The 25963-nt window shown below is 42.7% G+C and overlaps 2 protein-coding genes across 4 annotated transcripts; both read right to left on the minus strand.

The window, feature by feature from the left end:
- Positions 1-2108: 2108 nt before the first annotated feature.
- ivd (isovaleryl-CoA dehydrogenase) lies at positions 2109-13080 on the minus strand. The gene is made up of 12 exons (XM_029730806.1): positions 12816-13080; positions 12085-12174; positions 11722-11773; positions 11393-11562; positions 9610-9703; positions 9342-9472; positions 5836-5932; positions 5626-5719; positions 3963-4044; positions 3638-3742; positions 3384-3456; positions 2109-3198 (listed from the first exon to the last, which is right to left on the minus strand). Exons 1-12 carry the CDS (start codon positions 12936-12938, stop codon positions 3065-3067), a joined length of 1245 nt encoding a protein of 414 aa, XP_029586666.1. The 5' UTR covers positions 12939-13080; the 3' UTR covers positions 2109-3064.
- A 380-nt stretch (positions 13081-13460) lies between these two features.
- Positions 13461-15686, minus strand: pomk (protein O-mannose kinase). 3 transcript variants are annotated; one of them, XM_029730807.1, is made up of 3 exons: positions 15577-15686; positions 14418-14705; positions 13461-14297 (listed from the first exon to the last, which is right to left on the minus strand). In XM_029730807.1, the coding sequence occupies exons 2-3, from the start codon at positions 14688-14690 to the stop codon at positions 13521-13523; spliced, it is 1050 nt and encodes a 349-aa protein (XP_029586667.1). In that variant the 5' UTR covers positions 14691-14705; positions 15577-15686; the 3' UTR covers positions 13461-13520. The 3 variants fall into 3 exon arrangements, with proteins under 3 accessions (XP_029586667.1, XP_029586668.1, XP_029586669.1); XM_029730808.1 differs by having other exon boundaries at positions 15584-15682; XM_029730809.1 differs by lacking the exon at positions 15577-15686 and adding an exon at positions 14899-14942.
- Between the last annotated feature and the right edge of the window lie 10277 nt (positions 15687-25963).

Here is a 25963-nt window from a genome sequence, read left to right on the forward strand (position 1 = left end):
ACTCTCTATTGCACTCAACACTGCCCTTTCCCACCTGGACAAAAGGGACACCTATGTGAGAATGCTATTCATTGACTACAGCTCAGCGTTCAACACCATGGTGCCCTCATCACTAAGCAAAGGACCCTGGGACTAAACACCCCCCTCTGCAACTGGATCCTGGACTTCCTGACGATCCGCCCCCAGGTGGTAATGGTAGGGAACAACACATTCGCCACGCTGATCCTCAACACAGGGGCCCCTCAGGGGTGCGTGCTCAGACCCCTCCTGTACTCCCTGTTCACTGATGACTACATGGCCAGGCACGACTCCAACACAATCATCAAGTTTGCCGATGACACAACAGTGGTAAGCCTGATCACCGACAACGATGAGACAGCCTATAGGGAGGAGGTCAGAGACCTGGCCGTGTGATGCAAAGACAACAACCTCTCCCTCAACATGATCAAGACAAAGGAGATGATTGTGGAGTACAGGAAAAGGAGGACCGAGCACGCCCCCATTCTCATCTACGGGGCTGTAGTGGAACAGGTTGAGATCTTCAAGTTCCTTGGTGTCCACATCACCAACAAACTATCATGACCCAAACACACTAAGACAGTCATGAAGAGGGCACAACAAAGCCTATTTCCTCCTCAGGAGACTGAAAAGATTTTGCATGGGTTCTCAGATCCTCAAAAGGTTCTACAGCTGCACCATTGAGAGCATCCTGACTGGTTGCATCACCGCCTAGTATGGCAATTTCTCGGGCTCTGACAGCAAGGCACTAGAGAGGGAAAGTGCGTACAGCCCAGTACATCACTGGGGCCAAGCTTCCTGCCATCTAGGACCTCTATATCAGGCGGTGTCAGAGGAAGGGCCTAAAAATGGTCTGACTCTAGCCACCCTAGTCATAGACTGTTCTCTCTGCTACAGCACGGCAAGCGGTACCGGAGCGCCAAGTCGAGGTCCAAAAGGCTTCTTAACAGCTTCTACCCTCAAGCCATAAGACTCCGGAGCAGCTAATCAAAGGGCTACCCAGACCCCTCTTCTACACTGCTGCTACTCTCTGTTTATAATCTATGCAGTCACTTTAACTCTACCTACATGTACATAGTACCTCAATTACCACGACTAACCGGTGCCCTCTCACATTGACTCTCTACCAGTATCCTGTATATAGCCTTGCTTGTTATTTTAGGGCTGCCGTTTAATTATTAATTATTTTTAACACATTTTTTACTTAACACTTAATTAAAAAAATCTGAACTTCTTAATTAAAGCATTGTTGGTTAAGGGCTTGTAAGTGAATGTGACAAAATTAGATTTGATGTGTTGATACCATGCTGTGTTGTCGCCTTAGGTCTCTCTTTATGTAGTGTTATGGCTCTCTTGTCATGATGTGTTTTGTCCTATATTTTTTCCCCCCCCACAGCCCCCTTCCCTACAGGAGGCCTTTTGCCTTCTGGTAGGGCGTCATTGTAAATAAGAATTTGTTCTTACCCGACTTGCGTAGTTAAATAAATACAATTGATGAAGTCGGTGACTAGGTGGTATACTTGTCAATGCCATTGGATGAATCCCAGAACATATTCCAGTCTGTGCTGGCAAAACAGTCCTGTAGCGTAGCATCCGTGTCATCTGACCAATTCTGTATTGAGCGAGTCACTGGTACTTCCCCCACTTTAGTTTTTGCTTGTAAACAGGAGGATATAATTATGGTCAGATTTGGAAAATGGATGGCGAGGGAGTGCTTTGTATTCATCTGTGTGTGTGGAGTAAAGGTGGTCTAGAGTTTTATTTTTTCCTCTGGTTGCACGTGACATGCTGGTAGAAGTTAGGTAAAACGGATTTAAGTTTGCCTGCATTTATGTCCTCGGCCACTAGGAGCGCCGCTTCTGGAAGAGCATTTGCTTATGGCCTTATACAGCTCGTAGAGTGCGGTCTTAGTGCCAGCATCGGTTTGTGGTGGTAAATTGACAGCTACGAATAATATAGATGAGAACTCTTGGTAGATAGCGTGGTCTACATCTTATCATGAGGTATTCTACCTCCGGCGAGCAATACCTAGAGACTTTAATATTAAACATCACGCACCGTTGAATTTTAAATAAGACATGGCCCAATGGTGCAAAATCCAAGTCATTTTTTATTCTACACAAACAGGAAACCAACCAATTTGGATACTTACAGTTTGAAACAAAATCTTGAGGAATTTAACAGATCTTGCTGATTTAAAGAGAACATTTTGTTTTCCTATCAGACAATTTTTTGTTGATTTAACCATTCGAATATGCTCTTAAAAGTAAACAATGATTTTCTATAATGGAAATATCATTGTTTTTGCTGACCACCATCATTTTACATTCATTCATGGAGAGGATTCCTACACAGCTCAACACCACTGAGGTAAATGGAAAGTTGTTCACAAATACTTTGAAAAAAATAAGAGTGACAACACAACAACAAAAAGATAACAATAGTTTTAGAAGTTGTTAATTGTAGCCACTTGTGTACAAAGCCATGTACCCAGGAAACACCAATGGAAGGGGGATATATTAATCTGAAGTTTGCTATGATTTAAAAAATGCTGCTGCTTGCAAGGTAACTCTTTGCATACTAGAGTCCTCCACTATATAGACTAAGGTCATTTCACTGCAGGGTAGAATCAATAAAACCCTACTAAATGCCATAAATTAAATTGTTACTTTTAACATTTCTGTGAATGATAAATACAGTTTCATTGGGTTGAAACCAGACTACTTATTGTATCTAAACACTGGATGCAGAGATCTAAGTCCACACCAGATGAATCATCAATCTTGGAACGTGAACCGTTGGTGCTACTCCGGTGCTTGTTGCCCGTGACTAAAGCTGGTATGGAGAATCATAAAGTGTTCCCTTGGCTGTTTCTCCTACAGGGACCGTTTTGGTCCAAGGTAGAAACTTCTTCATTGGGTGAAAGGGTTCTACTACACAGGGACAGGCAAATAACCCTTTTTTCAAGAGTGTATAATGAGATTTCGTGTAAGGCCTTTGGGTGAGTCTTGATCCAGTCCGTGTACTTCTCTTCAGCATTCAAGGTCTACTTGTACATGGCATTGAAGGCTCGACCAATGATGAGTCTGCGCACCTCACTGGTGCCTGCTCCGATCTCATACAGCTTGGCGTCCCTCAGGAAACGGCCCATGGGGTAATCATTAATGTAGCCGTTGCCACCTGCAGGTGGAGAAACGCAACAATGACTTGTCATTAATCAAATGAAAAACAAGCCCTCCAATCCCTCCACAGAGAGATTTTAGTTAGGATGAACACAACTGTAAAACAGTCGCACATGCAGTGTTAACATTAGCTACAAAGAGCAACATGTTTCTATAAAAGTGCATGGTTGGCTTGGTTCTTACCCAGGCACTGAATTCCATCCAGAGCAACTTGAGTGGCATTCTCAGCACAATATAGAATGACCCCAGCACAGTCCTGCAATAACACCAAGTTAATACAGTGCCATCCAATATTGTTTTTCTATCATATTACATTATAAAATGTAACATCACATTTGTCATCAACACTTTCATCCAATATATATCTGCTGTTAGATTACATCTATGAATTTCACATTACATTAATAATGGACTTTGTTGTTGTCGAGAATGCTCACCATGGAACTGAAGTGTCCCTTGTCACAGGCTCGTGCCACGTTATACAAATACTGTCTACATGCACCCAGACGTGTGTACATGTCGGCCATCTTTGCTTGCATTAACTGGTAGGAAGGAAAAATCAAAATTCCAGAAAAGGCAAAAAAAGTTGTTATACCTGAAAGCATCATTAATTCTCACATCAAATTTTGTCATTTAAAAACCTTAAAAAGAAGTGGTATATGCAAGAGAAATAGGTATAGATCTGTTGTAAGTGGAATATGATTGACATAAGTGTGCCCTTTCTTATTTGACCGCCTGAGAATGGTTTGGTTGATTTCCCACCTGGAAGTGTCCAATCTTCTGTCCGAAAGCTTCTCTAACGTGCAGGTAGGGAACGGAAAAGTCCATCACAGATTGCATAATTCTGAAAGAGGGGAGCATTTTCTTCATTGCAGAACATAAACTCAGCAAAAAAAGAAACATCCTCTCACTGTCAACTGCGTTTATTTTCAGCAAACTTAACATGTGTAAATATTTGTAAGAACATAACAAGAGTCAACAGACATAGACGAAAGAAGTTCCACAGACATGTGACTAACAGAAATTGAATAATGTGTCCCTGAACAAAGGGGGGGGGGTCAAAATCAAAAGTAACAGTCAGTATCTGGTGTGGCCACCAGCTGCATTAACTACTGCAGTGCATCTCCTCCTCATGGACTGCACCAGATTTGCCAGTTCTTGCTGTGAGATGTTACCCCACTCTTCCACCAAGGCACTTGCAAGTACCTGGACATTTCTGGGGGGAATGGCCCTAGCCCTCACCCTCCGATCCAACAGGTCCCAGACGTGCTCAATGGGATTGAGATCCGGGCTCCGCGCTGGCCATGGCAGAACACTGGCATTCCTGTCTTGCAGGAAATCACGCACAGAACGAGCAGTATGGCTGGTGGCATTGTCATGCTGGAGGGTCATGTCAGGATGAGCCTGCAGGAAGGGTACCACATGAGGGAGGATGTCTTCCATGTAACGCACAGTGTTGAGATTGCCTGCAATGACAAGCTCAGTCCGATGATGCTGTGACACACCGCCCCAGACCATGACGGACCCTCCACCTCAATCCCGCTCCAGAGTACAGGCCTCGGTGTAACGCTCATTCCTTCGACGATAAACGCGAATCCGACCATCACACCTGGTGAGACAAAACCGCGACTCGTCAGTGAAGAGCACTTTTTGCCAGTCCTGTCTGGTCCAGCGACGGTGGGTTTGTGCCCATAGGCAACGTTGTTGCCGGTGATGTCTAGTGAGGACCTGCCTTACAACAGGCCTACAAGCCCTCAATCCAGCCTCTCTCAGCCTATTACGGACCGTCTGAGTACTGATGGAGGGATTGTGCGTTCCTGGTTTAACTCGGGCAGATGTTGTTGCCATCCTGTACCTGTCCCGCAGGTGTGATGTTCGGATGTACCGATCCTGTGCAGGTGTTGTTACACGTGGTCTGCCACTGCGAGGATGATCAGCTGTCCGTCCTGTCTCCCTGTAGTGCTGTCTTAGGCATCTCACCGTACGGACATTGCAATTTAATGCCCTGGCCACATCTGCAGTCCTCATGCCTCCTTGCAGTATGTCTAAGGCACATTCACGCAGATGAGCAGGGACCCTGGGCATCTTTCTTTTGGTGTTTTTCAGAGTCAGGAGAAAGGCCTCTTTAGTGTCCTAAGTTTTCATAACTGTGACCTTAATTGCCTACCGTCTGTAAGCTGTTAGTGTCTTAACAACAGTTCCAGAGGTAAATGTTCATTAATTGTTTATGGTTCATTGAACAAGCATGGGAAACAGTGTTTAAACCCTTTACAATGAAGATCTGTGAAGTTATTTTGATTTTTAAGAATTATCTGAACGACAGGGTCCTGAAAAAGGACATTTCTTTTTTTGCTGAGTTTAGATAGACGTAGACAGAATAGGCTCATGGGCATGTGTTATAAAAACCCAGAATATGTATATTTACCCGATAGGTCCTGCTGCAAGCACAAGTCTCTCCAGGTCAAGTCCACTCATCATCACATAGACTCCCTTGTTGAGAGGACCCAAGACATTCTCCACTGTAATCAAAAAGACGACGTTGCAATTGAAAACGTAATTCATTATGATACAAAATATTATTGAATACACACAGATGTGCATACATGCTCAGGCACATGCGCACGCACACACACACCTGGAATCTTGCAGTCCTCAAAGATAAGTTCACAAGTGTTGGATCCCCTCATTCCCAGTTTATCCAGCTTCTGTGCTGTGCTAAACCCTGGCATACCCTGTAGGAATAAAAGTTGGGCACAATTTACCAATATGTCCAGACTAGGGTTGCAAAATTCCAGTATCTTTCACAAAACGCCATGGTTTTCAAGAATCCTCCAAAACACGATTACTGGGAAACCTGGGAAATGTTGGGAGAGTCCGTGTTCAGAGGCCGAGACAGAAGTGTTTTATTATTGATCATAATAAAATAAAGTGTAAACAGGCCCAGACCCATAACTGATTAAGTATAAACAGGTCCAGACCCATAACTGATTAAGTATAAACAGGTCCAGACCCATAACTGATTAAGTATAAACAGGCCCAGACCCATAACTGATTAAGTATAAACAGGCCCAGACCCATAACTGATTAAGTATAAACAGGTCCAGACCCATAACTGATTAAGTATAAACAGGTCCAGACCCATAACTGATTAAGTATAAACAGGTCCGGACCCATAACTGATTAAGTATAAACAGGTCCAGACCCATAACTGATTAAGTATAAACAGGTCCAGACCCATAACTGATTAAGTATAAACAGGTCCAGAACAACGGACCCTCTAAAACTGCATGCGGTCGTGCAGAACAAATATCAGCCCATGGAGAGAAGCCAGAGATTGAACTTCACTCAACTTTTTAGAGCAGTGGTCACCAACCGGTCGATCGTCCTCCAAGGCATTCCTAGTCGATAGCCAAACATTTCTGTCAAAACCCAACGATAAAGCCTTGTGTTCCTATTTTGTTTTATTCGTCTCGGGCTGTTGTCAGTAGGTGCTGCCGATTCAGCTGCTCTGTGCAATGGGTAGGCAAACTTACCATTTGGAACCATTTCATGTGTCTGAAGGTACAAACTCTGCCTTCCCGGCAGGCCCGGAGAGCAAATCAAGTGCACTATAGGCTTACCGCTGGCCAATATTACTGTGTCTCCAGTAATTTAGCAGGCATAAAAGAAAGCAAAGTTGATACTGTGAGATTTAAAAACATGACTAGAGAGAGACTGTATTCAACAATTATAAGCCATAAAATGCACATTCTTCCTATTTCCACTCAACGCTACAACAAGCACTGCAGCAGTAATGAATGAGTAGGAAAGTGTATCTATAGGTGTTGTTATTATTATTAGCGGCTTTGGTCTTTTAATAATCAAGGAATATTTCACTTTCTCTGTTCATAGGAGTAACAACATGAATTTGTAGGCAGAAGTAATGCGGTGTGACTCGAGTTTCGCCATCAGCTGGAAGACGGTGTCCCTTTTTGGTCGGTGTCAGCAGAGGAAAGGGAGAGCGGAGGGATGTTGAGAGGCAGACCTTCAGTCTGCTGCCCTCTCCCTCAGGCCAGTAAAATAAAAAAAATGTAAAAGTATGTTTACTGAGCCTCAAGTAATACAACAACGGATTGATTACCGGTGTGATCATATAGCCTACCTCAAATTGAAATATAATTTGAAAATATATATATTTTTTAAATGTCCCGAACTATGCATTGGCAGGGCAATTCAAGCAAAGCCAATATGCGGTAGTAATGTATTGGGCATATAGCTTACTGCACAAACCTCATTGCTACAGTACTGTTTTTAATTTGTTAATGTTGCATAGGCTTATGTTTAAGTCATATAAAAAAATATATAATCTGAGCAGTAGATCTCAGCTTGCATTTTGACTCAAAGTGATCTTGACTCAGAAAAGGTTGGTGACCACTGTTCTACAGTTTTCCCAGGAAACGCTCAACGTTTCTCTTTACTGTGGCAATTGTGATCGAATCAATGCAATATTAGCCACTTTCAATGCAACATACCGAAACAAACTACACAACAGATTTTGTTGTAGGCAGAACGCATCGGAGTAGGATTCTATTGCATTGACACACAGGCCGTACTCTACACAGCCCGGGGCGGCATAACCAATCAGAGCTACAATAGGCCTATATGCAAACAGACCATATATGGATCTGTCCCATTTACTTTGAACTGGACTGTGTTTACAGCATGAGCAGTTGTGAGTAGATGTGCTTGTTTTGAGATCAAAGCAAGAGCTGCATGTAGCCATGTGTGTACATTTTGTTCATATCCTTTGCTAGTTAGTGAGTTATTAGCCCAGTTATAGATCATTTGTAGACAGCAATGGGGGAGTGATTGCTTCCTACAAGAGCATAAAACATGTACATTCCTTGACATATTTGAAAAACGAGTCAGGTAAAGAGATTGTCTTAAAGGGGCAGTGTTGTATTTTGAGACAAGCTTGAATAAGTTAAGTAGCCAATAGGCAGAGGGAACATTAATTTGTCTGTTTCTCTGTGAATGGTATAATGCATTTTATTTTGTAAAGTGGTTTACCTAAACAACATTTCCAGTCACCTCCTTGTCTGAAGGACAAGTGGATAAACAGGTTAATGCCAAGCCCTGCAGGTTTTTAAAAAAAGTCTCATGGAATGTAGGCCTACATTGAACACCAAACATTGGCTGCTACTGTAGGCTGAATGATAGAACAGCTATTTCCATGTTAAAATGTTATAGGAGGCATTTTCTCCATTGTTTTTGATGGTAGGTCACTCTGGTAGGCCCACATTATGATCAAATAGACACAGTACTTAGCCACTTAGCCTACTTACCCACTTAAAACTAACTTAAAGCCAGTACAGCTTCAGAGTTCACAGTAAACCTGTAACTTAAAGCAGTTACAGATTCAGAGTTCACAGTAAACACGCGCTGGAAGTTAGACTTTTCAAAACGTTTAAGTTCGCACTCAGCAGACCGGAATTTTGCTTAAAGCCGAACAAAAAAACTAGAGGAAATATAGACCCAGACCCATAACTGGTTAAGTGTAAACAGGCCCAGACCCATAACTGGTTAAGTGTAAACAGGCCCAGACCCATAACTGGTTAAGTGTAAACAGGCCCAGACCCATAACTGGTTAAGTGTAAACAGGCCCAGACCCATAACTGGTTAAGTGTAAACAGGCCCAGACCCATAACTGGTTAAGTGTAAACAGGCCCAGACCCATAACTGGTTAAGTGTAAACAGGCCCAGACCCATAACTGCTAAAGTGTAAACAGGCCCAGACCCCATAACTGCTAAAGTGTAAACAGGCCCAGACCCATAACTGCTAAAGTGTAAACAGGCCCAGACCCATAACTGCTAAAGTGTAAACAGGCCCAGACCCCATAACTGCTAAAGTGTAAACAGGCCCAGACCCCATAACTGCTAAAGTGTAAACAGGCCCAGACCCCATAACTGGTTAAGTGTAAACAGGCCCAGACCCCATAACTGGTTAAGTGTAAACAGGCCCAGACCCATAACTGGTTAAGTGTAAACAGGCCCAGACCCATAACTGGTTAAGTGTAAACAGGCCCAGACCCATAACTGGTTAAGCTGTTGTAAGTGAAATATGGAAGGCATTTGGTTTCATTGCCGACGATAAATACTTGCCTTCTCCACAATGAAAGCTGTGATACCCTTTTGGTGAGCCTCTGGGTCTGTCTTAGCGTACACAATGAGAACGTCGGCATCTGGCCCGTTGGTGATCCAGAACTTTACACCGTTAAGAATGTAGTGGTCACCTGCAGCAAAATAAAAACCCAGAGAGGAGATGGACAGCATTATGAGCAAGGATGCCATTTAAGAGGTAAGGAACTGGCTCAGTGAACTTGTGCTACTACGGAAAGGGGCTTTAAGGAGAGTATTCCAGAGGGCTCACCTTCTTTTTTGGCCTTCAGTTTCATGGACACCACATCGGATCCGGCGTTGGGCTCACTCATTGCCAAGGCACCCACGTGCTCTCCTGTCATGAGCTGGGGAAATGATATTAGAAAGAGAAGACATACAGTGCATTCAAAAAGTATTCAGACCTTGACTTTTTTCACATTGTTACATTACAGCCTTAATCTAAAATGTATTAAATCAATTGTTTCTCAATCTACACACAATACCACATAACGACAACAGGTTTTTAAAAATGTATTCAAAATTAAAAGAAAAAGTAATACCATATTTACATGAGCATTCAGACCCTTTGCTATGAGACTCAAAATTGAGCTTAGGTACATCCTGTTTCCATTGATCATCCTTGAGATGTTTCTACAACTTGGAGTCCACCTGTGGTAAATTTAATTGATTGGACATGATTTGTAAAGACAGACACACCTGTCTATATAAGTTGACAGTGCATGTCAGAACAAAAACCAAGCCATGAGGTCGAAGGAATTGTCTGCAGAGTTCCGAGACAAGATTATGTCGAGGCACAGATCTAAGGAAGGGTACCAAAAAAATGTCAGCAGCATTGAAGATCTGCAAGAACACGGTGGCCTCCATCGCCTGGCCAAACTGAGCAATCGGGGGAGAAGGGAGGTGACCAAGAACCCAATGGTCACTGACAGAGTGCCAGAGTTCGTCTGTGGCGATGGGAGAACCTTCCAGAACAACAACCATCTCTGCAGCACTCCACCGTTGAGGCATTTATGGTAAAATGGCCAAATGGAAGCCACTCCTCAGTAAAAGGCACATAACAGCCCACTCAGAGCTGGCCAAAAGGCACCTAAAAACTCTACAGACCATGAGAAACAAGATTCTCTGGTCTGATGAAACCAAGATTGAACTCTTTGGCCTGAATGCCAAGCATCACTTCTGGAGGAAACCTGGCACCATCCCTACGGTGAAGGAGGTTGGTGGCAGCGTCATGTTGTGGGGATGTTTTTCAGCGGCAGGGAGACTAGTTAGGATCGAGGGAAAGATGAAGGGAGCAAAGCACAGAGAGATCCTTGATGAAGACCTGCTCTAGAGCGCTCAGGACCTCAGACTGGGGCAAAAGGACAACAGCCCTACGCACAAAGCCAAGACAACCCAGAAGTGGCTTTGGGACAAGTCTGAATTTCCTTGAGTGGCCCAGCCTGAGCCCGGACTTGAACCCGATCGCACATCTTTGAAGAGACCTGAAAATAGCTGTGCAGCGACGCTCCCCATCCAACCTGACAGAGCTTGAGGGGGATCTGCAGAGAAGAATGGGAGAAACTCCACAAATACAGGTGTGCCAAGCTTGTAGCATCATACCCAAGTAGACTCAAGGCTGTAATTGCTAACAAAGTGCTTCAAAGTACTGAGTAACGGGTCTGAATACTTATGTAAAATGTGATAGTTCCTTTTTTTATAAAAAAAAGAAAAGTTTTTGCTTTGTCATTATGGGTATTGTGTGTAGATTGAGGGGGGGAAAAAAACAATTGAATCCATTTTAGAATAAGGCTGTAACGTAGAAAAAGTGAAGGGGTCTGAATAGTTTCCGAATGCACTGTAACATGTCTATTTCAATGTGAAACTGCCTGTATAGGGTAGACACAAACATGCTCTCCTGTCATGAGCTGGGAAAACACAACGGTACACATTTCATATCAAAGAAATAAAAAGAACACCTGGCTATTGCACTTTGAGGCTGCCTGTATACTTCAGGGTGCATTAAGCATGTATGGAACTACAAATATCATCCACACCTTGGCCATGTACTTGTCCTTCTGCTTTGTGTTGCCATGGCGCACCATCTGATTGACACAGAGGTTCGAATGGGCCCCGTAGCTGAGGGCGACAGCTGCCGACACTCGCGACATTTCCTCCATCACAATCACATGATCTAGGTAACCCAATCCTGAACCGCCATAATCCACTTGGGGGGGAGGGGGGGGGGGAGAAGTTAACATAGTTATGATGCTACTTCTACATCAGATCACCATCACGGCCATTGGTGAAACTACTGGTAAACCATTTTACGCCGGGATAAATAGCATAGTGATACATCAACCCGAAATCAATATCCATCTCTTACCTGGGGCAGTGATACCCAGAAGTCCCATATCCCCCATGTCCTTCCAAAAGTCCTGCATGAAAAAAAAAAAAAACCAAGAGGTTACCAGGTGTAAACCAGGCGTCTTACAAAGTTCATATTTTAAAGTCCCAAAACACACTCAATGTAGACCTACATAAAGAACATTAAGAGTTACCTCTATTGTAATACAACGTCCAGTATTTTTAGGATTTAGGTCATGGATCCTAATGATGTCTTGTTATTCGTTTGAGGTGGATTATACTGTTTGTAGTGCAACCCACAGTAAGATATTAACATTATTCAAGAAGAATACCACACACCATCCTATTATGGTAATTAGAATAGTAGATTTCATCATCTCACCCGCATCCCAACAAATTCATTGCTCTTGTCAATCTCATCGGCGATGGGTGCCAGCTTCTCGGCTAGGAACCTCCGGATTGTCTGTCGGAGCTGGATAAAAATAGGGAATGACAGCAAAAATATCAAGAAAAATGTATCAACATGAATTTCAAACGGAATATGTTCTCATGTGTACTGTTTGAGTACTATTAAACAAATGTATCAATACAATAACTACTAGATAGCATCAACATATTTTGATCTTGTTATGCAAAACGTAGTTTCTTCCCTTTCAGAGCGAAGTAGCGTCACATACATGCACGAACTTTCACCCAATCAAAAACTGCACCAGAAACCCACCCCTCGTCCACACCAACGTCAGCTGTCCGCATGTAACCTGTGTCTCGGATCATACCAGCAGCTGCCAGAGGTCTGAAAGCATTGTTTGCCCCGTGCATACATTTAGTAGTGAGCTACAGCTGGTAACCTAACTGAGCTGAACAACGAGCGTCTCGATGTCCAGACAATATAGGTAGTTAGTACAACCAAAGCCATCTAAATAAGACTCGCCGTCATTTTGGCCTGTAAACACTAGTTACGCGTCCTTGACACCTTGTTTTGTTCCTTCATAAAAATAAAAAACACATTACAGACTTTCAACTGAGCTTGTTGACTGTATAATGTCAGCTATCTTTGGCCGTTAGCTATCTAACGTTAGTTGAAAGTTAACTGAAGTAGTTATCTAACGTTACTTGTATCTGCTCCTCGGTAAGCCCGTTGACAACATCATCCACTGGAAGACCGGCAGCGCATCCTCGTCTTGAAATCTCCGTGATTCTTGCGCCCAGACGGAATGCACTCCTGACTGCAAACATTGTTCAATTGCGGTATTAGACTGTATGCTCTGAAACAGTCAAGATCAGCGCAAGGTCGGATGAAAACACAATAACGGAGTCCGGTGAAGTAGTGTCCGACGTGCTACAACAATCCACAAACCAGGGATGTATTCATCACGTCTTCCAACGGAAACCGGGGCGGGACATCCGTGAATTTGTCCTATAGAAACTCTCGTTTTCTGTTGCAAAACGTTTTTCCGTTTGGCGTAAACGGTTTCTGTTGCAAAAATACTAATTGTTTTGCAACAATTGTTTTTAATTAAAAACACCCCATGTTTGGAAGGGAATTCCCTCTTATTATGCGCCAGGGTTTTCTGCCAGCTGTTAATGGGGTAACGGGCGCGTTAGCGCCACCCTGTGTCCTGGAGCACATCATAGGACATTATGGGCTACTTGCAGCAGAGACTGTACAGATTATTTCAACACAAATGCTTCGAAGATAAAAGTGAGTAAAAAAAAAGGTGACATCTTAAAGGGTAAATGATTAAACTGTGACAAAAAGTGATTTCATTTTTTATTACACAGTCCAGTTTCTTATCAGTACAAAGGAGAAAAGTGAGATTAAAGCATATCTCTGGAGCCACCAGGACTGGGACTGTCTCTCATCATGGTTGCATAGACTGATCTGTACACGCTCAGGACGTCCATTGCAGAGGGGCGAAGATGAGGGTCTCTTCTCTTACACTCCCCGTTGATGTGAAAGAGGTGGAAATGGACCACGTCACCTCCCGCTACCCGCCCCATCAGGAAACGTGTAACATCTGGAATCTTCCAAATATCTGTTTTTTCATCGTACCCCGGCATAAGCTCATCGGCAAATGGCTGGCCGTCACCGTGGGGCCACAGCTGCTCTGGGGCCACAAATTCCCCTGTGAGCTCCCGGTGGCCACATCTCACTAGCGAGCCCGCAGGGGCCCCGACCTCTGGCAGGGCATCCAGGTCATTGACCACCAGGTGGAAGTCGCTGGTCAGCAGGAACTGTGACAGGGTTTTCACCAGGTCATTCGAGTCACACATGACTCTGGTCCCGGCGGGGCTGGTGTGGAGGTAATGGAGAATGGAGACGTAGTCCAGTGCCAGCCGCAAGCGGGTCTGCCAGGTGTCCCGTACGCGGTGCCTCTCCTGGGCCAGCACGGCGACCAGGTTGAGCAGAGAGCCCAGCGGATGGTACTCTGTGACCAGGGTGTGGTCCTCTGAGCACAGGCCTACCAGCACCACCACGTGGGGCCCTTGGAGGGCCTGGAGCATGGAGAGCCCATGGAGGAAGTCCTCCTGGTATTCCAGGGAGGAGAGCTTGGACAGGGCTACTTTGTGACCCTTCCACTCGGACAGGAAAACCTATGGGAGGGGGAGGAGGACATTGAATAAACACTTCAGGTTTCGTTATGTATTCAGGTTTGCTTATGTCAGATGAAATTGGGCACAGTTTTCAATTTTCTCTGTTGTTGTGTGCCTAACCTGCTTAACAGCTCCCTGTCCGATCATCTTCAACTTGCGCACCTCTGTGCGCACTTGTGGACACTCCAGCCAGGGCGAACAGTTCCTCATGTTGGCCATCCTAAAGTGACGGGGTGGACATGCCCCATGAGGAGTCAGGTGGGGGTCGCCGTCGCCACTCTGCTGCAGTGAGTCCAGGTACAAGTAGATCACCACATTGCCCAATAGCAGAGCACCAAGGCACACCAGTACCACTGGAACACCGCGCGAGGTAGTGCTGTTGCTTCTGCCCATGCTGCTGTCCTGAGCCTGCTCACAAAGGAAGAGAAGTTACATAGGCAACTTTTAGAAAACAACAGACCTAAAATTGGCTTAGCTACTGTAGCTATGACATTCAGTCTTAAAATCGCAAGCAGTCTCCCTCCCTGGCATTTAGGAGTTACAGCAACCTAGCTCTGCAGTGGGCCATGATCTAGAATCCACAATGAGAACAGAAACGAACCTTGATACTTCCAGCACCCTGTGTCTTTGCATAGCTAGCTAACTACATATGAAACCGACGTCAACTTTCAGACTGCCCAATACTGAGCTCGAACCAGTGGTTCTCTGCACCGCAACACACGTGACCTCCCTCCTGGACGACGTACCAACCTGCACCTCTTGATTGGCCCCATGCGCAACAATTCAAACTAGCTGTGGAGTGAGTTTACGGCACGGTTTGACCTCCATTATACATGAGCGATTGGACGAAAGTGTCTTCTGTAAGAGGGAGATATGGTCAAGAACATCGACGCTCGGTCATGAAGATGAACACGCATCGCTTGCAGTACGGTTTTGTACCTTATCTTTCATATCAAGGATGAGTGTTACCACACAGACAAAAATCTACATTTTGGTGTACATGCATGTGTATTTTGCGTTTGTGAAATTATTTGTATGTGATATGAACATACTAGTAGAGGGATTTATGTTTCGAGAACGGTTGCTACCGCAATTGAGATTAAATTCTCGTTTAGGTGGAGTATTTGGCTTTTTTGGGCCTCCAGAGCCAATTCGCCTTTAAACATAGTAAAGCAGTAACGTTAGGTTCCTTTAGTCCATTATTATTGGGCTACATGCTAGCTAGCTAACGTTAGAAACCGAGTGGGAAGTACAGGTTAGCAGCTAGTAACTAACTTACCCCTTACTTTACATGATGAGAGAAGACACTCTGACCTCGTTTCTTATCTATTTAGGACTTGTTCTTTGTCAACAGTATATTGTTGTCATTCATTTCTCCAACGTTGAACAATTACATCCGGGTCAAACTTCTACTTTAAGTTCAACTTCATAATAAAAGTCCCCTCGTAGGAAATCAAATCACATTTTGTCACATGCGCCGAATACAACAGATTTACACTTTTACCGTGAAATGCTTACTTACGAACCTTTCCCCAACATTGCAGAGTTAACAAGTAACGCAATATAACAATAACAAGGCTATATATTTTTTACATTTTTAAAATGTAACCTTTCATTAACTAGGCAAGTCAGTTAAGAACAAATTCTTATTTACAATGACGGCTATGCACAGAGTACCAGTACCAAGTCCAGTGAGTGTTCACTGTGCATAGTCAGCGTAAGAGGGTCAGAGCAAAAACGAGTCAATGCAAATAGTCAGGTAGCCTTGCAGTTAGAGCGTTGGGTCAGTAACGGAAAGGTCGCTGGTTCAAATACTTGGGTCGACAAGGTGAAAATTCTGTCAATGTGCCCTTGAGCAAGGCACTTAACCCTAATTTGCTCTATGGGTGCTGTACTACTATGGCTGATCCTGTAGAGCAAGACATTTCACTTTACCTATCCGGTCTATGTGACAATAAAAATAAAAAAAAAGCATATTCTTTTGTCCGGGTAGCCATTTGATTAATTGTTCAGCAGTCTTATGGCTTGGGGGTAGAAGCTGTTCAGGTGCTTTTTGGTCCCAGCCATGGCTCTCCGGGACCGCTTGCCGTGCGGTAGCAGAGTGAACAGTCTATGGCTGGGGTCTTTGAAAGATTTTCGGGCCTTCCTCTTACACCGACTGGTATGGTGGTCGTGGATGGCAGGGAGCTCGGCCCCAGTGATGTACTGGGCTGACCCATTCCACTACAGCCCCTTCGATGTGAATGGGGGCGTGTTCGCCCCTCCATTTCCTGTAGTCCACCATCAGCTCCTTTGTCTTGCTGTCGTTGAGAGAGAGATTGTTATCCTGGCACCACACTGCCAGGGTCTCTGACCCCCTCCCTGTAGGCAGTCTCATCATTGTTGGTGATTAGGCCTTGATTTTTAATTTTTTTAATTTCACCTTTATTTAACCAGGTAGGCTGGTTGAGAACAAGTTCTCATTTACAACTGCAATCTGGCCAAGATAAAGCAAAGCAGTGCGACAAAAACAACAACACAGAGTTACACATAAACAAACGTACAGTCAGTAACACATCACTTGATGATGGTTTGGAGTCATGCGTGTTCACGCAGTCGTGGGTGAACAGGGAGACGGGGGACTAAATATACACCTTTATTACAAAACAATAAATAAATACAAAAAGTATAATCTCACAGTGTCAATATACATCTCCCTCCCATCCACTTCCCACCCACCCACAGAAATCTACATTCATTCTCACATAGGGATCCATAAGCAAAACACTAAGGCTAAAAGAATCTAACCAAAACAAACTGACATTCACAAACAAAAACAACACAAAACAAAACGCCCACTATACAGCACTTTGGTCAACATACGGTTTACAAATGCTGTCAGATATGTCTGCTTTATGCTTGATTTGATAATACATAGTCCAATAGGATGTAGTTAGATAGTTCAGTCCTTAAGTTTGTTATTGAGATTGGATTTGAGGCTTTCAGATTGATGGCTATACATGGTTTTTACAGCTATTAGACCTAGATTACAAAACTTTTTCTGATGTTGATCACCAATATTTAAATTTCCCAACAGACATAATTGTGGAAATTGATGGATATACATTCCTAGACACGAGTAAATAATAGCACATACAGTATCTTAAAATGGAATCCACAAATGCTTTTTGCATCTCCAACAGAGATATGATGTTTCTGGGTGCATTACATGCTTTCTGGCAGGAGTGTAGTAAGTCCTATGAATTATCTTAATAGAGATCATAAAAGCTTTGAAACAATACCAGCTAAAGGTAACCTAGACTAATATACAGGCTAATTACAGTGAATTGGATGAAGCTAGCTCTCCAGTAACATCTCATTTTCTCTCTCTCTCTCTCTCTCTCTCTCTCTCTCTCTCTCTCTCTCTCTCTCTCTCTCTCTCTCTCATAAGGTCATCAAATTCTGGTGTTATATTTTACATGTAGCTTGTAAACTGCTCTGTGTTCATATTTATTTTTACAAAACCAGATGTGTTGCACTTTAGGTTGAGTATAGTGAGCAGAGTTTCAGAAATGTTGTTGTGGGTTTAATTAACTTCAACACTGAGGAATGATAGGAGTTTATATTGGATTATAGGCACATGTTGTGTGAATTCTACGCCTTTGGATCTCAAGCCTAAACCTCCTGCACTCTGCTCATTATTGAAGGTGGACTACTGCCATCTGCTGGGTCAAAATACTGCTGCTTCGTTACGCTACCACTCTTACGTTTATACTGTTATTCACAACCAGTCATATTTCGTATCCATCAAAGCAAGATTCGCAATGCAAATTAAGGGCATTTAATTCATTTGGACATTTCCTCAGTACTTAAAGGGTGTAATTTCCAGTACTACTGCATTGCCAACACTGATCGGGGTGGCAGGTAGCCTAGTGGTTAGAGGGCTGGGACAGTAACCAAACGGTTGCTGGATTGCAATCCCCGAGTTGACAAGGTAAAAATCTGTCGTTCTGCCCCTGAACAAGGCAGTTGACCCAGTGTTCCCCGGTTGGCCATCATTGTAAAATAAGAATTTGTTCTTAACTGACTTGCCTAGTTAAATAAATAAAAATTGTCTGTTGAGTCAATATCTTCTCTTTATCTATCGGTAGATCCAGAGACGTTAGTCAGTAGGTTCCTCTGTTATCCTGGTCCAAATGAAATGTGGTCGAAAATTCCCATGACATTCTGATTCATAATCTAGCTTTATTGTGGCCATGGAATCTTTGGGCCAGCATAGTGCCCACCAAAATTCGAATGACAAACACATACGAGAGCTTTTAAACACAAGCTCTACTTTCAGCATTGTACACTTTTGTAATTACTATATCCTATGCGGAGCATCCACAACATTTTTGGTCCTGAAGTTGAAAATAGGTCTAAAAATACAACTGAGATTTACTACTAAAAAATACAATTTAGACCACATTGGTACACGTTATTGAAATTAGGACAGGGATTGGTGTAATTTACTCTGAGCCAAAACCAACTGGAAAATGACCTTTATGCTTTGTTACCCTGTGAAACGTCTAATTCAATAGAATTAAAAAAAAACACACTTGAAGCCAATGTAAACATTTAATGAAACCAATTTAAAAAAAGAGCAGTTGAACAAGAGTTAGCAAAGTTTAGGATGAGGGGGATAAAGTCGTTGATGTTGTCTGGCAGCCTGGGATTGGTGACAACATCAAAACAACTTTCCCCAAAGATGATGGATATACTGACAAGATGCATGTCTCTCCTTTCTTTGGATTTGTGAGTACATCTCATTATTGTAATCCTTTTTTGAATATTCGATGAGGGTTGTTAACGTCAACTGCCTGTATTCAATGGGGAGAGATGCTATGCTACTAGCCTCATACCATGAATATGCATAGCCATCCCAAGACAACTCCGATATGAAGTGTTTTTTTTTCATAGTTGCCAGGATGTCACGTGTCCTACTTAAATCAGTAAACTCTTAAGCAACTTAAGCATTAAGCATCCTTTTATTTGATAAGATAAACCCCACGTTAAACCCCAGCAAATAAGGCGTTCGTTTCTTTGTAGAAGATGGAGCTTTCCCCTGAAGTGTCCTCTTCCTCTCTGCTTCCCCTAATGTTATCCTGGAGAGAAAGAGAGAGCATGGGGCAATATTCTAACACACAGGTACAGTTGAAGTCGGAAGTTTACACACACCTTAGCCAAATACATTTAAGCTCAGTTTTTCACAATTTCCGACATTTAATCCTGGTAAAAAAAATCCCTGTCTAAGGTCAGTTAGGATCACCACTTTATTTTAAGAATGTGAAATGCCAGAATAATAGTAGAGAGAATGATTTATTTCAACTTTTATTTCTTTCATCACATTCCCAGTGGGTCAGAAGTTTACATACACTCAATTAGTATTTGGTAGCATTGCCTTTAAATTGTTTAACTTGGGTCAAACATTTCAGGTAGCCTTCCACAAGCTTCCCACAATAAGTTGGGTGAATTCTGGCCCATTCCTCCTGACAGAGCTGGTGTAACTGAGTCATGTTTGTAGGCCTCCTTGCTCGCATACGCTTTTTCAGTTCTGCCCACACATTTTCTATGGGTTTGAGGTCAGGGTTTTGTGTTGGCCACACCAGTACCTGGACTTTGTTGTCCTTAAGCCATGTTGCAACAACTTTCCTGACTGATGTCTTGAGATGTTGCTTCAATATATCTACATACATTTCCTGCCTCATGATGCCATCTATTTTGTGAAGTGCACCAGTCACTCCTGCAGTATAGCACCCCCACAACATAATGCTGCCACCCCCGTGCTTCATGGTTGGATGGTGCAAGCCTCCCCCTTTTTCCTCCAAACATAACGATAGTCATTATGGCCAAGCAGTTCTATTTTTGTTTCATCAAACCGGAGGACATTTCTCCAAAAAGTATGATCTTTGTCCACATGTGCAGTTGCAAACCGTAGTCTGGCTTTTTTATGGTGGTTTTGGAGCAGTGCCTTCTTCCTTGCTGAGCGGCCTTTCAGGTTATGTCGATATAGGACTCGTTTTACTGTGGAAATAGATACTTTTGTACCTGTTTCCTCCAGCATCTTCACAAGGTCCTTTGCTGTTGTTCTGGGATTGATTTGCACTTTTCACACCAAAGTACGTTCATCTGTAGGAGACAGAACGCGTCTCCTTCCTGAGCGGTATGACGGCTGCGTGGTCCCATGGTGTTCATACTTGCGTACTATTGTTTGTACAGATGAACGTGGTACCTTCAGTCATTTGGAAAATGCTCCCAAGGATGAACCAGACTTGTGGAGGTCTACAAATTTTTTTCTGAGGTTTTGGCTGATTTCTTTACATTTTCCCATGATGTCAAGCAAAGAGGCACTGAGTTTGAAGGTAGGCCATGAAATACATCCACAGGTACACCTCCAATTGACTCAAATGATGTCAATTAGCCTATATTAGCCCAGAAGCTTCTAAACCATGACATAATTTTCTGGAATTTTCTGTTTAAAGGCACAGACAACTTGGTGTATGTAAACTTCTGACCCACTGGAATTGTGATACAGTGAATTATAAGTGAAATAATCTGTCTGTAAACAATTGTTGGAAAAATTACTTGTGTCATGCACAAAGTAGATGTCCTAACCGACATGCCAAAACTATAGTTTGTTAAAACTTCTTATGGGCAGGTGGGACGGTAGTGTCCCACCTGGCCAACATCCGGTGAAATGGCACAGCGCCAAATTCAAAATACAGAAATTGTCAAATTAAACATTCATAAAAATACAAGTCTTATACATCGGCTTAAAGATTATCTTCTTGTTAATCCAGCCACTGTGTCAGATTTCAAAAAGGCTTTACGGCGAAAGCATACCATGCGATTATCTGAGGACATCGCCCCGCTTACAAAAGTCAGAAATAGCGATACAATTAATCACTTACCTTTGATGATCTTCATATGTTGCAGTCACAAGAGTCCCTGTTACACAATAAATGTTTGTTTTGTTCGATAAAGTCCCTCTTTATGTCCCAAAAACTAAATTTTGTTGGCACGTTTTGTTCAGTAATCCACTGGCTCAAAGGCGGTCAAAACATGCAGATGAATACATCCTAATAGTACCGGTAAAGTTCATCGAAACATGTCAAACGATGTTTATAATTAATCTTCAGGTTGTCTATTGTGTAAATAATCAATAATATTTCAACCGGACAATAGCGTCTTCAAAAGAAAAACAACAAACGGCGCGCAATCGGTCACGCGCGCAAACTAGCTCTGGTTCATTCTAGAGTCCACATAGAAAATGGTCTCATTCTTCCTCATTTTTCAGAATACAAGCCTGAATCAATGTCTAAAGACTGTTGACATCTAGTGGAAGCCATAGGAACTGTATTATGGGTCCTAACCATTTAGATACTGTATAGGCATTCAACAGAAAAGTACCCACATCAAAAATATCCCACTTCCTGAATGGATTTTCCTCAGGTTTCCACCTGCCATATCAGTTCTGTTATACTCACAGACATTATCTTAACAGTTTTGGAAACTTTAGAGTGTTTTCTATCCAATACTACCATGCATATGCATATCCTAGCTTCTGGGCCTGAGTTACAGGCAGTTTACACTGGGCACCTCATTCATCCAAAATTCAAAATACTGCCCCCTACCGAAGAGATGTTTTAACAAGACATTTGTGGAGTGGTTGAAAAACGAGTTTTAATGACTCCAACCTAAGTGCATGTAAACTTCCGACTTCAACTGTAACAAGTAAATAGCCTGATGTGGACACCAATTCAGAGGCAATCTATGTTTTTATTTATTGATTTTATTTAACTAGGCAAGTCAGTTCAGAACAAATTCTTATTTACAGTGACGGCCTACACAGGCCAAACCCGGACGACACTGGGCCAATTGTTCGGCGCCCTATGGGACTCCCAATCACGGCCGGTTGTGATACAGCCTGGATTTGCACTAGGGTGTCTGTAGTGACGGCTCAAGCACTGAGATGCAGCTCCTTAGACCGCTGCGCCACTCGGGAGCCCCATATGTGAAAGTGTCTAGGAGTCATCTACAGGTAATACCACGCAACATGAGAAAGAGACACCTTGAGAGCATCATGTCAAACCGGAATAGTAGAGAAGGGTCTTCCCTTGCAAGACAGGAAAGGAGAGGAGGGTCTTAGCTGAGGTCCAAGCATTCTGATATGTTCTGTCCAGTTGTCCCTCAAACAGGCCTGCAGGGCCATCAACCCGCCAACATTCCATCTGAGTGAGGGAACTGTGAGGATGGCCGAGAGAGAGAGAGAGAGATCAATAATCACTGTTGAGCATTCCATTTAAAAATGGTCTAATGCTGTTCTAGAGTCAGATTGTATGGTACAGCAGGGTTAGACAGATATGAAAACTTAGTCATAGGGCCAGGCTTTATAGTGCTTAATATTAGCAGCTGAGAAATAAATATATTAGCAGCTGGGATCCTCCTCTTTTTAGCAGCAACCATCAGAACTCTACTTTCTCACGGGATTGCATATATAAACGGCTGGGCTTATAAAAAACCTTATTTCACACTGTTATGGGAAAAATCAGCCAGAATCAGGAAGAACTGTTAAGAGATATAGTTCTTTATTCAAGCTGCAGAAACGGAGACCTACTCCAGACACAGATAGAGTAGGACTCAATAAAACCTTTGTTCACACACCATAGTTATGGGGAGTGTCTATTTTATTATTTAACTTTTTTTTTAACCTTTATTTAACTAGGCAGGTCAGTTAAGAACAAATTATTATTTTCAATGACGGCCTAGGGAACTGCCTTGTTCAGTTAACTGCCTTGTTCTCTATATCTTTTGCAGAAACTGTTTGTGTTTGTTCCCACAGCACCTGCTCTCAGTCAAATGCACAATATTCTGGGCGTTCTGCCAATTGCCTGATTCTGTCACAAACCCTCCCTACATCCTGTTATCTCATGGCTCCTCTGACACAAGTTATGCAAAGCTGGTTACCCTCAAGTTACCAAACACTGGCATTTTACTATTCATCTACAGTTCCTCCATTGTTCACATAAAGAATTAACAGAGCATGAATATATTATTTAACATAAGCATATATGCATAAATATAGGATTCAACATAAGCATTAAGCATATAATAAATATAAACAACACCCATGCATCAACCACTATTTGAGGAGCATGCAGACACTTGCTGAACAACGGATGATACTCCGCCCAAACTCTACATGCAATGGGCTCTCCAACCCTGTTCCTGCAGCTACCCAGTACTTAATTTGGGAAACCAAATTAAATCTGTTCGGGAACATCGATAGTAACATGTTTTCACAACCCAACATATTTTAACTGTTGACAGCCCCTCTCTTTACGTGCTCAAGAAAGGCATGAAAGAGAGAGAGGAGGAGATGGAAACGCATGGTGGTGAGATATTCTGTAGCTAAAGATTTTAGTAGATGGAGCTATACACCATTAAAGCTGCAATATGAAACTTTTTGGGTGACCGACCAAATTCACATAGAAATGCGTGTTATAGAGTTGTCATTCTCATTAAAAGCAAGTCTAATAAGCGCTAGATCTGTTCTATGTGCAGTATTTCTATGCATCTATTACGTTTTGTTTTTGCCTCTTTTACTTTTGGTTTTGTACACCAGCTTCAAACAGCTGAAAATACAATATTTTTGGTAATTGAAAATATATTTCACAGCGGTTTAGATGGTACAATGTTTCTCTACACTACACATTGCTTGTTTTGTCACATAAACTAAAATTAGGCAAATAATTTGAATTTTAGCAACCAGGAAATGGCGGAGGGATTTCTGCATAGTGCATCTTTAACATAATAGTACATAACTCTGTTAGCAGTTGATGTTACTCTTCAATAACACAGACCCCAAAGCAAATCAGGGGGAGAAAAATAGTTTTATTCAAAGAGGACTCTTCAGGATCGGCCCCTTTATTTCAATTGTCGCCTGAAATGACATACCCAAATCTAACTGCCTGTAGCTCAGGCCCTGAAGCAAGGATATGCATTTTCTTGGTACCATTTGAAAGGAAACACTTTGAAGTTTGTGGAAATGTGAAAGGAATGTAGGAGAATATAAAACATCGGATCTGGTAAAAGATAATACAAAGAAAAAAACATGTTTTTTTGTACCATCATCTTTGAAATGCAAGAGAAAGGCCATCATGTATTATTCCAGCCTAGGTGCAATTTAGATATTGGCCACTAGATGGCAGCAGTGCATTTGCAAAGTTTTAGTCTGATCCAATGAACCATTGCATTTCTGTTCAAAATTCTGTATCAAGACTGCCCAAATGTGCCTAATTTGTTTATTAATAACTTTTCATGTTCAAAACTGTGCACTCTCCTCAAACAATAGCATGGTATTATTTCACTGTAATAGTTACTGTAAATTTGACAGTGCAGTTAGATTAACAAGAATTTAAGCTTTCTGCCAATATCAGATATGTCTATGTCCTGTGAAATGTTCTTGTTACTTACAACCTCATGCTAATCGCATTAGCCTACTTTAGCTCAACCGTCCCGCAGGGGACCCACCAAGCATTTCGCTACACTCGCATTAACATCTGCTAACCATGTGTATGTGACCAATAAAATTTGATTTGATTTGAAAAAGTCCCCCTTATTGTTCATGGATGTATGAAAATTCCTTAAGCTGTTCTTCACAGGCTGAAATAGACATAGGACAATCAAGAGCAGAGGGGTGTGGTCAGCAAAGTAACCAAACCAACACTGTGGGTGAGCAGCCTGGTCGTAACAGAAAATAAAAATGTCTCTTTTAGGGTGTGTTTGGATCCTAATGACCTGAACAAGGCCATACAGCGCCAACACTTCTCCATACCCACCTCAAAGGATGTGCAATGCAAACTAGCAGGCAAGAAGATCTTCACTATCCTAGATGAGAAGGATGGGTATTGGCAAATCAAGCTGGATGAGGAATCCACCGACGTCTGCCCATTCAATACACCATGGGGGAGGTACCGGTTTAATCGCTAAACCTTTTGGCATTAAATGCTCCAGTGAGGTTTTAGCAGATCAACTCAGAGAGTTTTGGTGAAATTGATGGTTTCTATGTAATTGCAGCATCCACCAAAGAAGAGCATGACCGCATCCTGAAGCAGGTAATGGACAGATCCATCCGTCTGAATGTGAAGTTCAATGCTGACAATATGCAGTACATGGTGAGTGAAGTGAAGTACGTTAGGGCACATCGTCAGTGCTGACGGGGTTAAATCAGACAACTCCAAGGTGACAGCAATCACACAGATGCCTCCACCAGAAGACGGTACTACAGAGGCTACTGGGCATGATACGTTTCCTAACCCAGTATATCCCAGATGTTTCCTAACCCAGTATATCCCTGACGTGTCCTAACCCAGCATATCCCAGACGAAGCCACACTCACTGCACCAATCAGAATGCTCCTCAGGAAGGACATGGCATGGCAGTGGCACCCAGAACAACAAGAAGCACTGGATAGAGTGGGAAAAAAGCCATATCCACTGTGCCGATGCCGAAATCTTCAAACCACAGGAAGAGATTGAAATGCAAGCTGATGCATCCAAAGATGGACTGGTAAACGGTCTATAGATGGACTGGTAAACGGTCTATAGATGGACTGGTAAACGGTCTATAGATGGACTGGTAAACGG

The sequence above is a fragment of the Salmo trutta genome, chromosome 33 (assembly GCF_901001165.1).
Source record: "Salmo trutta chromosome 33, fSalTru1.1, whole genome shotgun sequence".
NCBI lineage: Eukaryota > Metazoa > Chordata > Actinopteri > Salmoniformes > Salmonidae > Salmo > Salmo trutta.

Excerpts from the sequence above, each read along its gene's own strand:
- pomk (XM_029730807.1), bottom strand. The coding sequence starts at position 14,690 with ATGGGCAGAAGCAACAGCACTACCTCGCGCGGTGTTCCAGTGGTACTG. Across the intron at positions 14,298-14,417 it reads GACAGGGAGCTGTTAAGCAG|GTTTTCCTGTCCGAGTGGAA; the intron begins GTTAGGCACACA and ends CCCCTCCCATAG.
- ivd (XM_029730806.1), bottom strand. The coding sequence starts at position 12,938 with ATGTTTGCAGTCAGGAGTGCATTCCGTCTGGGCGCAAGAATCACGGAG. Across the intron at positions 5,720-5,835 it reads TGAGGACTGCAAGATTCCAG|TGGAGAATGTCTTGGGTCCT; the intron begins GTGTGTGTGTGC and ends TTTTGATTACAG. Across the intron at positions 3,199-3,383 it reads GGATGGAATTCAGTGCCTGG|GTGGCAACGGCTACATTAAT; the intron begins GTAAGAACCAAG and ends CTCCACCTGCAG.